This window comes from Nylanderia fulva, unplaced genomic scaffold (genome assembly GCF_048542155.1).
Source record: "Nylanderia fulva isolate GAGA-0341 unplaced genomic scaffold, ASM4854215v1 Scaffold43, whole genome shotgun sequence".
In the NCBI taxonomy this organism is placed as follows: domain Eukaryota; kingdom Metazoa; phylum Arthropoda; class Insecta; order Hymenoptera; family Formicidae; genus Nylanderia; species Nylanderia fulva.
In genome coordinates this window covers 1781022-1795879 of record NW_028190510.1, presented here as the reverse complement: position 1 = coordinate 1795879, position 14858 = coordinate 1781022, and the positions used below count along the sequence as shown (strand labels likewise).

At 22.1% G+C, this 14858-nt stretch overlaps 2 protein-coding genes and 1 long non-coding RNA gene across 3 annotated transcripts; all 3 read left to right on the top strand.

The window, feature by feature from the left end:
• The first annotated feature begins 312 nt into the window (after window positions 1–312).
• Window positions 313–2572, top strand: LOC146721698 (venom allergen 2-like). Its single transcript, XM_085486397.1, has 5 exons — window positions 313–423; window positions 791–875; window positions 1261–1307; window positions 1660–1777; window positions 2339–2572. The coding sequence occupies exons 1-5, from the start codon at window positions 391–393 to the stop codon at window positions 2425–2427; spliced, it is 372 nt and encodes a 123-aa protein (XP_085342523.1). The 5' UTR covers window positions 313–390; the 3' UTR covers window positions 2428–2572.
• Window positions 2573–7335: 4763 nt separating this feature from the next.
• Window positions 7336–8745, top strand: LOC114928104 (uncharacterized). The gene is made up of 3 exons (XR_003819021.2): window positions 7336–7735; window positions 7969–8095; window positions 8667–8745. It is a non-coding gene; the product is annotated as an uncharacterized LOC114928104 (long non-coding RNA).
• On the top strand, window positions 8743–14525 carry LOC114928101 (uncharacterized). Its single transcript, XM_085486414.1, has 9 exons — window positions 8743–8755; window positions 9236–9282; window positions 9742–9859; window positions 10199–10286; window positions 11674–11776; window positions 12344–12428; window positions 12916–12962; window positions 13535–13652; window positions 14218–14525. The coding sequence occupies exons 1-9, from the start codon at window positions 8743–8745 to the stop codon at window positions 14310–14312; spliced, it is 714 nt and encodes a 237-aa protein (XP_085342540.1). The 3' UTR covers window positions 14313–14525.
• Window positions 14526–14858: the final 333 nt, after the last annotated feature.

Here is a 14858-nt window from a genome sequence, read left to right as displayed (position 1 = left end):
TTTTATATCTATAAAAATAAGATGTAGAATTTATATAAACAGCGCATGTTGGATCTCGTATTATTATATAAAAATTAATAGTAAACAATTCTCATTTCCTATATTTAAATTCCTTTTTGCTTCGTTTAATTATTCTTATAAGGTATAATTTCATGACACATCAAGAAATCAATTAAATAAATTTGCTCTACTCAGTAACATCAAAATCATCTGCGTACATTGATGCTTGTGCGCATGTTTATAGTGTGTAATTAAAAATACATTACATCATCAATCACTTTGTATGTACCTATAAATACAGTTGAAGTGTCGATGTAAAACAGTTGTCGAATCTAAGTGGAAGGAAACACAGAAACACAAAAAGTGCAATTTATATTCCACAACAGCAGAATGAAGACTCTCGTGATAATTGCCTGTCTGCTGGTAAGTAAAAAATAATACATAAATTAGCAGTTTCTCCAAACCAATATAGAATAACAAAAATAATTTTATATTTAAGAAATTATTTTATACAATATTTTTTTACAAGTCATAAAATAAAATCTAAAATAGATTCAATTTTCGCGCTTCTTGTATTCTTGAATTTTGGAATTTTGATACATCATTATTGCAACTACAGTAAAGTCTTTTTACAAATTTAACCTCCCGTTAATTTTAATACCTCTCTATACGTATTTTTGCGAATTACGGTATACACAAAAAGTTAATAATAATACTAATAATAATAAAAATAAAATAGTATATAATAAATGTGAATAATTCGAAAATGTGAAGAAAATATTTTTTTCAGACAATTTCCTACGCCGCTGATCCTGAAAAATTGAAGGCATTCTATAATAATTATCAAACTTGCCTCGATACACTCAGTGCGCCGGGTGAGTAATATTGCAAAAATATTATGATTACAAAATTATAAAATATCATATACATATATTTATTGAATAAAGTTAAAAAAATAATTTTTTAATACTTTACAGCTTTCGAATAGTTTTATTATAAGGTCTTCATTACAAGATCTTTAATATTTTTCTTTCAAAATGAAAAAGAGAGTGTAGACTATAGACTAGTAATATTACTACATTGAAATATAATTTAATAATAAAATGCAACAAATAGTTTTGCATAGAAGATAATATTAGACAAATAAATTGTATATTTATATATTTTTAAATACGTTTTCTTTATCGATTTAATTGTCGATTAAATTACAAATAAAATATATAAAAATATATTAATAAATTTATAATTTATATATTTTAGAATGGACCGCACCAGTGATGAAATGTATGCTCCAAAACATGGAACTGGTACGCATATATACATTTCTTATAGATATATACAGATGAAATGTATATAATTTATTCAGACATTTTAAGATAAAAGTGCTAATATCATTTTACTTTGTACATTGAAAAAAATAAAGTATAAAACAACATTACTGTGTCATCTAATTTTTATATAATTTTTTACATTTTTCACTTGTGTTACAATTAAATCATAGAAATAATCTTTAAATTAATAATAAAAATGCCTTCTCTTTTATCTCTTTTAAATTACTAATATGTTTTGATTAAATCGTGTATAGCTTAAACGATTTTGTAAATTTATAGATTCTTTCAATTTGTTAATAATAAATATTATTATTTTACAATCTTTCAGATTGATGACGAAGGTATAATTAAAAAAGATGAACTTTTAACCGGATTTGAAAAAATCATCTCTGATGAAGGTAACTTAAATCAAGCAAAAACGCTGGTTTCATCGTGCTATGAGCAAGGTAACTTAAATATATTTAACATTTAGTAAAACATATTTTGTATCATATTCACAAATCAAAAAGATCTTTTATATCAAATAAATATTCTTTATATCAAATAAATATTTATTTGTTTCAAATAAATTATTTATTTGAACGTACTGAACTCAATATTTGTTAATTTAATAAACCTTTTTTTGCAGTGCATATACAATATTATATTACTTAATTTTATTTTTTATTTTTAATTTATTATTTCTATATTTTGCTTATACCGTAATTATACATATATATATATATATATATATACATATATATATATATATATATACATATATATATATATATATAATTACGATAATGGTCAATTAATCGCTGCAAGAAACTAACAAATTTTTATGTCTCTATTTTACATAATTAGAAATTGGAACTAAAACAAACTTTAATTTTTCCATGTTATTATATATGTATAATATATACGTATTATATAATAATAATAATAATATATATAATAATATATATTAAAATTATACATAATAAAATCAATATAATTTTATAAACTTGTTTTATTTCAAATTGCAGGATATGAAGGCGATGGAAGCAATGATGAAAAGACAATGATGATTATACAGTGTGCAATAAATGTAAAAGATCTATTCGATAAACCCTAATAAAAAGAAGAAGTACATATCATCTTTTATGTAACATTTATATATAAAGTACTAGCAATGCAGCAATCCTGTGTGCATGATTAAATATTATATAGTACTTCTGATATAATAAAACCTTTTTAGGGAGGCTTTATATAAAATTTTATCTCATGACTTGTAATTGATTCCCTTTTATGTCTATATTTCAATAAAGTATCATCCTCTCTGAGAATGTTATAAAAAACCTGTCTCTTACATTAATACAATCAAATACTACTTATAATACAATCAAAATATTATATTATACATATATATAATAAAATATTATAATTATAATAACTGAAACTATTTTATATCCAGTTATGAAAATTATTTTTAATTTTTTATATAGATACAATAAATAAAATGCGTATTTTATTTTATAAATTATTTATCAGACTCTCGTACCTATAGCATGTCTGCTCATAAAAATATTGTCTAATCATATATTAAACAATAGAATAAATAATAATGTTAATTCTTTTATATTATTATAAAATTTATATAAACTCGAAGTTTGCATTTTTCATATTTTCGCATTTTTTGAGTGTCATATATCATTGATACATTAATGCAACCAAACAAAACAAACTTGTATTGCTTTTAAAAAAAGGACTACACATTCCGCTTGATTATGATTTTTTAGTGTTCTCACATTGCGCGTTACAGATTAATCTCATTGCTTTTCTGACAGACCTCGTATATAAGTACCTAAATGTTTAACGTTTTGTAAAAATTATTTCTTATATGAGGCCCCAAGACTTTTATAGTATAGTATTTATTTTCTAATTTATCAGACTAATCAACAAGTTAAAATTTCTGTTAAACAAGCTTTTAATATCGACAATTGATTCTGAGATTTGCTCGAGAAATAAACGATAAATTACCGCTGAACATTACAGAGTAATTAATGCTATTTTTATATGTATATTCAAGTTCTTCCACTCCCTTAATTACTGCAACATCGCATAATGGTGTGTGTATAACTTTTTATAAACGATAAAAAAATAATCAGATACCATTTCAATATGATCAACCGCAAGCTTACAAAAATTATATTTAATATATAACACGGAATTAACATAATATTATCTCGTCACATTATATAACATCATGTTACTGTTACTACGTAGATATAAATGCAGTTGAAGAAGTGATGTACAAACAGTATCGTATCGAAGTGCGAGGGTAACACCAGATCAGTGCATTTTATATTCCAAACAACAATGAAGACATTTCTACTTATTGCCGTTTTTGATAGTAAGTAGAAAGCAATATACAAACTAGCAGTTCTCCAAACCAAAATATAAACAATAAAATAAAAAATTTTATTTTTTTTAATCATTGCGCAACATATTTGATATTGTGCATAAACATTCCATATATTTTATTTAAAGAAATATCTAATTTACTTGTAATAAAACAATATATAAATTAGAAATATCGAAATATAAGAAAAGAAAATATATATAAAAATATGTACGAAATAAATTAGACTATACAGAAATAGATAATATATAAAAATCAGTCAGTACTTAAACCGTTGTAATTGTTTTTTTTTTATTACGTTACATTTGGAATAATTGTTTAAAGACTCTTCAACCAATTTGTAATTTCATGCAATATACGCGACAGAATTCTATAGGTTTGAAATAACTTCTCAAAATTGCGTGAAAATCTAAGGTAAGCATAAAGTTAATAATACTAACGGTAATAATACTAATACTAGTACTCGTAAAAATAAATACGATACATTATAATAAAAATATATTAAATATGAATAATTAGTAAATGTGGAGAAAAACTATTTTGTTATATTTTTTCAGACAATATCCTACGCCGCTGATCGTGAAGTGAAAATTGAAGTTATTCTATCAAATCCACCAAAAATGTCTCAAGGAACAGAATTGCACAAGGTGAGTAATATACCATAATTTAAATTTGAATTAAATGAATATAAATTATTTATATAAAATATATTCATTTTATTGAATAAGGTTAAAGAAAGATCTTTGAACTTAAAAATTTCATTACCGTTATTATAAATGTTATAAATTTATATTACATATTAGTTTTATTATAAATAATTTTATCAACAAATATAATCATAATAGGCATTTTTTCTAAATAAAATCTTCAATTTTTTTCTGAATGAAATGTGAGTGTAAAGAAACAACTTTTTTCTGTTCGGGCCAGTAATATTCCTACATTAAAATAAAATTTAATAATAAAACGTAACAACTTTTTGATTCAAGAATTCTGTTGAAAGATTTGTATTGTAGAAAATACATTAGACCAATTGTATATCAAACTTTTATAACAAGTTTGTTTACAAATTTAATTACTAAATTATAAGCATACATATAAAATATGCTATTAAATTCATAATTAATATATTTTAGATTTTACTCCAGAAGTGGTCCGATGTATATTCTACGGATCGTGAAGTAGTACGTATATACATATTAAAACACACACACACACATATACATACTTTTATAACATATACACATATCAAGCATGTCAAGTGAGCCATCTTTACAAAAAATCAATAACATATTCTTATATATAACCGAAGGCTTTAAGAAATTAAGTATAAAAATCTATAAAAAAAAGAATTTTTAAATTAATTATGTTATAATATAAATTATTAATATAATTTTATTTCCAGAAGAAAGATAAATCCTTTTTACTTACAAAACAATTAGCACAATTGCAAAAATTATTACTATATAATTATTTTACTATGTGTATAACTACAAATTTTTTCAAAGTCAAAGTTCGTATTTTGACTCGTTACTTGTATTGAAAAATAATTGTTCTTGTGGTAATCAAAATTTTCGAAATGCGAAGCAAACAAACAATAATCAACAATTTCTCAAAATTATGACCTATAGAGCAATTTCAAATTCGGAATCTGTATTAAAAATCTATGAAATATGACTATAACTTTGTTTAAATATTATTTTTTAATAAAGTGTGTATAATTCATTTAATTTATATATAATACTAATTTATTAATTCCAGGTTGACGATAAGGCTGTAATTATAAAAAGATAAACTTTTTACACATTACGGATATATAATTTCCGATGAGAACAAATTAAATCAAGCAAAAGAAATCTTTAATAAGTGTGACGAACAAGGTAAATGAAAGAGAGAAAAAGAGAGAGAAAATATTCTTATGTAATAATTCATATTTTGTACTTGACATATATATTAGTTCAGTTATATTATTTCTTATTATTATGTTGTTGTTGTTAATTATTATTATTTTTTTATTATTATTACTTTCATTATTATTTCTTATACATAATACTATATACATATAACGTATTGCGCCTTATTTATTCTTTAATACATTATCGTAGCGATATTGCTTATTTCAATATTGCCACATTAATACGATAATTACCAATAAATGGTGCAAACTTTAAACTTTAAATCATGCTTTTTTTTATTCTATTATCTTTTTCATAATTAGAAATTATAAATTAAAAACAAATATTCTTTTCTATCTTATTATTATATATAATATATATATATAGATATATATATATATACACCATACATATATATTCAGGTATATTATATATATATATATATATATATATATATACATATATTATATTATAATAATATATATTACAATTATATATAATATCTATTTATCAAAATAATATTATTTTCAACCTGTTTTATATCTAATTACAGCACAGCAAAACGAGCGCCAGGAACTAACGAGGAGAAGCTTATGTTAACTATTTCATGCACAATGCCAATAAAAGATCTACTCGACAAACCCCCGCAATGAAAAAAAAAAGATCACTTTTTCTTTCACATAATATTCATATAAAATAGTAACGATGAAGAGATAAAGTATATATAATGAGATACGAATACTTTTGATCCTTTTTTTATACTAACAGGTTATTGGGAATTTTACACAACAATTTTTTTTGTCGTTTGAATTAACATGTACTTATTTTATATTATATTTAATAAAATTTTAATTTTTTTGAAACAAGTTTCGAGAAAGTGTGATACTGTGCTAAAGTTTATTTTAGAATCAGAAGATCATAATTTTAGCTAATAAAACAATGTTTTAAATTTATAATTGTACATTTTGTTTAAAAATTAAACATATTTACAACTAATATTATATCGTATTATATTACATTATATTATATATATGTACATACAATACATATGTTATAACATAATTAAAATTATCTTGAACACTGATATAATTTAAATAAAATTTTTTTATGGTTAAAAAATAAATTTAATATTTCATATTTAAAACTAAAATTGTATGCGATAATCTATGTGTAAAAAATGATAATAATTTAAATAAAAATTCAACTAATTAAACTATTGTGTTTTTAATTTAATCTCTATAGTTAGTGGTTTTTAATAGAAGATAAACAAATTTATATAAATCTTGTACTTTAGCGCGTCTGCTGATATAATATTCAAAAATATTTCTTAATAATATTGTTGTATATTTCACACATAGATATTAAGATTAGCGCCTGCGGATGACACCTCCCGGCGCTCTTAAATAGGAAGAAGTCGATTCTCTGTTATCGGCTAAAGTGCTCCGATTTTCGACGTGTCATATATACCCCCACCGGACACTAGCGGATAGCGCGCGCGTAAGAAGCAGGATCTGGAATCACTCCTGTGTGATCCTTTATCGCGAACACAATTAGCGTACCATATACAGAAATATAGTTACTCAGTTTCATATATATCGTGTAAATCATTCCATCGTTCTTCCATCACCAATCCTCTAATTGAAGGAACATAACAAATATATTTAACGCTAAAATAAAAAATAATTTTAGTTCTTTTACATTATTATTATAAAAAATTTTATAAATTCAAAGTTTGCGTTTTTTGTATTTTCGAATTTTGATATATCATTGACACATTAATGCAACCAAACAAATCAAAACTTGTATTGCTTTTAAAGGAAAAATTACTTTACATTTCGTTTGATTATAATTTTCTAGTGATCTCACTTTGCGCGTTACAGATTTAATCTCACTGCTTTTCTGACAGACCTCGTATAAGTATATTAAAGTTTTAATGTTTTGTAAAAATTACTTTTAAATAAGGCCACAGTATTTTTCAGTATAGTGTTTTATTCTAATTTATCAGACTCAAATCAACAAGTTAAAAATTCCAATAAAACAAGTTTCCAATATCCACAATTAATTCTTGGTTTTTTTGATTATTTGCTACAGATGTAACGGTAACTAAATTACAGCTGAACCATTACAGAGTAATTAATGCATTTTTTATATATTCAAGTTCTTCATTTTTTTCAATATCTATCAATATCGCGTGATTTATAACTTTTTAGAACAGTAAAAAAAAATAATTAGATATAAAATATTGCTTATTTCAATATAATCAATCCCAAGCTTATAAAAAATTATATTACATATATAGCTAGGGATTAACATAATATTATCTCGTCAAATTATATAACATTATGTTACTGTTACTACGTAGGTATAAATGCAGTTAAAGAAGTAATGTACAAAACAATAATCGTATCGAAGTGCGAGGTAACACCGGATCAGTGCATTTTATATTCCAAACAACAATGAAGAAACTTCTACTTATTGCGTTTTTAATAGTAAGTAGAAAGCAATATATAAACTAGCAGTTCTCCAAACCGAAATATAAAACAATAAAATGAAAAAATTTTATTTTTTTTAATCATTGCGCAACATATTTGATATTGCGCATAAACATTCCATATTATTTTATTTAAAGAAATATCTAATTTACTTGTAATAAAACAATATATAAATTAGAAATATCGAAATATAAGAAAGAGAAAATATATATAAAAATATGTACGACGAAATAAATTAGACTATACGAAATTGGATAATATATAAAAATCAGTCAGTATTTAAACCGTTGTTAATTGTTTTTTTTTATTACGTTACATTTGGAATAATTGTTTAAAGACTCTTCAACCGATTTGTAATTTCATGCAATATTCGCGACAGAATTCTATAAGTTTGAAATAACTTCTCAAAATTGCGTGAAAGTCTAAGGTAAGCAAAAAGTTAATAATACTAACGGTAATAATACTAATACTAGTACTGGTAAAAATAAATACGATACATTATAATAAAATATATTAAATATCAATAATTAGTAAATGTGGAGAAAAACTATTTTGTTATATTTTTCAGACAATATCCTACGCCGCTGATCGGGAAAAATTGAAGATAATGTATCAAATCTACCAAACTTGTCTCAGGGAACAGAATGCACAAAGTGAGTAATATTACCATAATTTAAATTTGAATTAAATGAATATAAATTATTTATATAAAATATATTCATTTTATTGAATAAGGTTAAAGAAAGATCTTTGAACTTTAAAAATTCATTACCGTTATTATAAATGTTATAAATTTATTATACATATTAGTTTTATTATAAATAATTTTATCACAAATATAATCATAATAGGCATTTTTTCTAAAATAAAGTCTTCCATTTTTTTTGCTGAATGAAAATAAGAGTGTAAAGAAACAATTTTCTCTGTTCGCGCCAGTAATATTACTACATTAAAATAAAATTTTATAATAAAACAACTTTTAGATTCAAGAATTCTATTTAAAAGATTTGTAGAAAATAACATTAGACAAATTGTATATTAAAATTTTTATAACAAGTTTTATTTATAAATTTAATTATTAAATTATAAGCATACATATAAAATTATATTATTAAATTCATAATTAATATATTTTAGCATGGATTCCAGGAGTGGTTCGATGTGTATTCTACAAGCTGGAAGTAGTATGTATATATAAAAAGCACACACATATACATACTTTAATAAAATATATATATATATATATATATATATATATATATATCAAGCATGTCAGGTGGAACCGTCTTTACAAAAAATTAATAGTATACTATTATATATAATTATTTTACCATACGTATAATTATAATTTTTTTTCAAAATTCATATTTTGACTTATTGCTTATATTGAAATTAAGTAATTGCTCCTGTGTAATTAGTATTGTTTGATAATAAAAAATGTCATAAATGCGAAGCAGAGAAACGATACTCTTAACAATCCTAAACTAATTTCTCAAAATAATGACATATTGAGCAATTTGAAATTTGGAATCGTTTAAAAAAACTATAGAATATGACTATATAGTTTTGTTTAAATATTATTTTTTAATAAACTGGGTATAATTAATTTAATTAAAAAAATAATACTAATTTATTAATTCCAGATTGACGATAAGGGTGCAATAATAAAAGATAAACTTTTTACACATTACGGATATATAATTTCCGATGAGAACAAATTAAATCAAGCAAAAGAGATCTTTACTAAGTGTGACGAACAAGGTAAATAAAAGAGACAAAAAGAGAGAGAAAGAGAGAGAGAGAGAGAAAATATTCTTATTGTAATAATTCATATTTTGTACTTGACATATTTATTTCAGTATTGCTTATTTTAATATTGTCATATTAATACGATAATTGACAATAAATCGTTGCAAACTTTAAACTATAAATCATATTTTTTTATTCTATTATTTTTTTTCATAATTAAAAATTATAATTAAAAACAAATATTCTTTTCTATGTTATTATTTATATATAATAATATATATTACAATTATATTTGTAATATCTATTTATTAATATATCATTTTCAATAACCTGTTTTATATCCAATTGCAGCAAAACAAGGATCAGAAACTAATGAAGAGAAGCTTATAAAAATTGTAACATGTGTAATGCCAATAAAAGATCTACTCGACAAACCCCCGCAATGAAACAAAGAAGATCACTTTTTTTTTCACATAATATTTATATAAAATAATAACGATAAATGATAAAGTATATATTGTATAATGGGATAAGAATACTTTTGATCCTTTCTTTATACTAACGGGTTATTAGGAATTTTGCACAAAGATTTTTTGTCGCTCGAATTAACATGTACCTATTTTTATATTATATTTAATAAAATTATAATTTTTTTGAAACAAGTTTCGAGAAAATGTAATACTGTGCTAAAGTTTATTTTAGAATCAGAAGATCATAATTTTAGCTAATAAAGCAATGTTTTAAATTTATAATTGTACATTTTGTTTAAAAATTAAACATATTTACAACTAATATTATATCGTATTATATTACATTATATTATATATATGTACATACATATGTTATAACTAAATTAAAATTATCTTGAACACTGATATAATTTAAATAAAATTTTTTATGATTAAGGAATAATTTTAATATTTCATATTTAAAACTAAAATTGTATGCGATAATCTATGTGTAAAAAATAATAATAATTTAAATAAAAATTCAACTAATTAAACTATTAAGTTTTTTAATTTAATCTCAATAGTTAGTTGTTCTTAATAGAGAATAAACAAATTTATATAAATTTTGTACTTCTAGCGTGTCTGCTGATAAAAATATTTATTAATAATATAATAAACAATAGGATATAAAGATAATTTTTGTTATTTTATATTATTATAAAAATTTTTATAAATTCAAAGTTTGCGTTTTTTATATTTTCGAATTTTGATATATCATTGATACATTAATGCAACCAAACAAATCAAAACTTGTATTGATTTTAAAGGAAAAATTATACTTTACATTCCGCTTGATTATAATTTTCTAGTGATCTCCCTTTGCGTTACAGATTCAATCTCACTACTTTTCTGACAGACCTCGTATAAGTATAATAAAGTTTTAATGTTTTGTAAAAATTACTTTTATATGAGGCCACAGTATTTTTCAGTGTGTTTCATTCTAATTTATCAGACTCAAATCAACAAGTTAAAACTTCCAGTTAAATAAGCTTTCAATATCCGCAAATAATTCTTCGTAATTTACTAGAGATAACAATGATAAATTACCGCTGAACCATTACAGAGTAATTAATGCTATTTTTATATGTATATTCACAAGTTCTTCCACTTCCCTTAATTACTGCAACATCGCATAATGTGTGTGTATAACTTTTATAACGATAAAAAAATAATCAGATACCATTTCAATATGATCAACCGCAAGCCTACAAAAATTATATTTAATATATAACACGGAATTAACATAATATTATCTCGTCACATTATATAACATCATGTTACTGTTACTACGTAGATATAAATGCAGTTGAAGAAGTGATGTACAAACAGTAATCGTATCGAAGTGCGAGGTAACACCAGATCAGTGCATTTTATATTCCAAACAACAATGAAGACATTTCTACTTATTGCGTTTTTGATAGTAAGTAGAAAGCAATATACAAACTAGCAGTTCTCCAAACCGAAATATAAAACAATAAAATAAAAAATTTTATTTTTTTTAATCATTGCGCAACATATTTGATATTGTGCATAAACATTCCATATTATTTTATTTAAAGAAATATCTAATTTACTTGTAATAAAACAATATATAAATTAGAAATATCGAAATATAAGAAAAAGAAAATATATATAAAAATATGTACGAAATAAATTAGACTATACAGAAATAGATAATATATAAAAATCAGTCAGTACTTAAACCGTTGTTAATTGTTTTTTTTTATTACGTTACATTTGGAATAATTGTTTAAAGACTCTTCAACCAATTTGTAATTTCATGCAATATACGCGACAGAATTCTATAGGTTTGAAATAACTTCTCAAAATTGCGTGAAAATCTAAGGTAAGCATAAAGTTAATAATACTAACGGTAATAATACTAATACTAGTACTCGTAAAAATAAATACGATACATTATAATAAAATATATTAAATATGAATAATTAGTAAATGTGGAGAAAAACTATTTTGTTATATTTTTCAGACAATATCCTACGCCGCTGATCGTGAAAAATTGAAGTTATTCTATCAAATCCACCAAAAATGTCTCAAGGAACAGAATGCACAAGGTGAGTAATATTACCATAATTTAAATTTGAATTAAATGAATATAAATTATTTATATAAAATATATTCATTTTATTGAATAAGGTTAAAGAAAGATCTTTGAACTTAAAAATTTCATTACCGTTATTATAAATGTTATAAATTTATTATACATATTAGTTTTATTATAAATAATTTTATCACAAATATAATCATAATAGGCATTTTTTCTAAAATAAAATCTTCAATTTTTTTCTGAATGAAAATGTGAGTGTAAAGAAACAATTTTTTCTGTTCGGGCCAGTAATATTCCTACATTAAAATAAAATTTAATAATAAAACGTAACAACTTTTTGATTCAAGAATTCTGTTTGAAAGATTTGTAGAAAATAACATTAGACAAATTGTATATTCAAACTTTTATAACAAGTTTTGTTTACAAATTTAATTACTAAATTATAAGCATACATATAAAATTATGCTATTAAATTCATAATTAATATATTTTAGATTTTACTCCAGAAGTGGTCCGATGTATATTCTACGATCGTGAAGTAGTACGTATATACATATTAAAACACACACACACACATATACATACTTTTATAACATATACACATATCAAGCATGTCAAGTGAGCCATCTTTACAAAAAATCAATAACATATTCTTATATATAACCGAAGGCTTTAAGAAATTAAAGTATAAAAAATCTATAAAAAAAAGAATTTTTTAAATTAATTATGTTATAATATAAATTATTAATATAATTTTATTTCCAGAAGAAAAGATAAATCCTTTTTACTTACAAAACAATTAGCACAATTGCAAAAATTATTACTATATAATTATTTTACTATGTGTATAACTACAAATTTTTTCAAAGTTCGTATTTTGACTCGTTACTTGTATTGAAAATAATTGTTCTTGTGTAATCAAAATTTTCGAAATGCGAAGCAAACAAACAATAATCAACAATTTCTCAAAATTATGACATATAGAGCAATTTCAAATTCGGAATCGTATTAAAAATCTATGAAATATGACTATAACTTTGTTTAAATATTATTTTTTAATAAAGTGTGTATAATTCATTTAATTTATATATAATACTAATTTATTAATTCCAGGTTGACGATAAGGCTGTAATTATAAAAGATAAACTTTTTACACATTACGGATATATAATTTCCGATGAGAACAAATTAAATCAAGCAAAAGAAATCTTTAATAAGTGTGACGAACAAGGTAAATGAAAGAGAGAAAAAGAGAGAGAAAATATTCTTATTGTAATAATTCATATTTTGTACTTGACATATATATTAGTTCAGTTATATTATTTCTTATTATTATGTTGTTAATTATTATTATTTTTTTTATTATTATTACTTTCATTATTATTTCTTATACATAATACTATATACATATAACGTATGCGCCTTATTTATTCTTTATACATTATTATTATAGATATTGCTTATTTCAATATTGCCACATTAATACGATAATTACCAATAAATGGTTGCAAACTTTAAACTTTAAATCATGCTTTTTTTATTCTATTATCTTTTTTCATAATTAGAAATTATAATTAAAAACAAATATTCTTTTCTATCTTATTATTTATATATAATATATATATATATATATATATATATATATACACACATACATATATATTCATGTATATATATATATATATATATATATATATATATACATATATATATTATAATAATATATATTACAATTATATGTAATATCTATTTATCAAAATAATATTATTTTCAACCTGTTTTATATCTAATTACAGCAAAACGAGCGCCAGGAACTAACGAGGAGAAGCTTATGTTAACTATTTCATGCACAATGCCAATAAAAGATCTACTCGACAAACCCCCGCAATGAAAAAAAAAAGATCACTTTTTCTTTCACATAATATTCATATAAAATAGTAACGATGAAGAGATAAAGTATATATAATGAGATACGAATACTTTTGATCCTTTTTTTATACTAACAGGTTATTGGGAATTTTACACAACAATTTTTTTTGTCGTTTGAATTAACATGTACTTATTTTATATTATATTTAATAAAATTTTAATTTTTTTGAAACAAGTTTCGAGAAAGTGTGATACTGTGCTAAAGTTTATTTTAGAATCAGAAGATCATAATTTTAGCTAATAAAACAATGTTTTAAATTTATAATTGTACATTTTGTTTAAAAATTAAACATATTTACAACTAATATTATATCGTATTATATTACATTATATTATATATATGTACATACATATGTTATAACATAATTAAAATTATCTTGAACACTGATATAATTTAAATAAAATTTTTTTATGGTTAAAAAATAAATTTAATATTTCATATTTAAAACTAAAATTGTATGCGATAATCTATGTGTAAAAAATGATAATAATTTAAATAAAAATTCAA

Coding starts and splice junctions, on each gene's coding strand:
- LOC146721698 (XM_085486397.1), top strand. CDS start 391: ATGAAGACTCTCGTGATAATTGCCTGTCTGCTG. Junction 1,308..1,659: donor TGCTCCAAAACATGGAACTG/GTACGCATATAT, acceptor ACAATCTTTCAG/ATTGATGACGAAGGTATAAT. Junction 1,778..2,338: donor TTCATCGTGCTATGAGCAAG/GTAACTTAAATA, acceptor TTCAAATTGCAG/GATATGAAGGCGATGGAAGC.
- LOC114928101 (XM_085486414.1), top strand. Junction 9,860..10,198: donor TACTAAGTGTGACGAACAAG/GTAAATAAAAGA, acceptor ATCCAATTGCAG/CAAAACAAGGATCAGAAACT. Junction 11,777..12,343: donor TACTTATTGCGTTTTTGATA/GTAAGTAGAAAG, acceptor TATATTTTTCAG/ACAATATCCTACGCCGCTGA.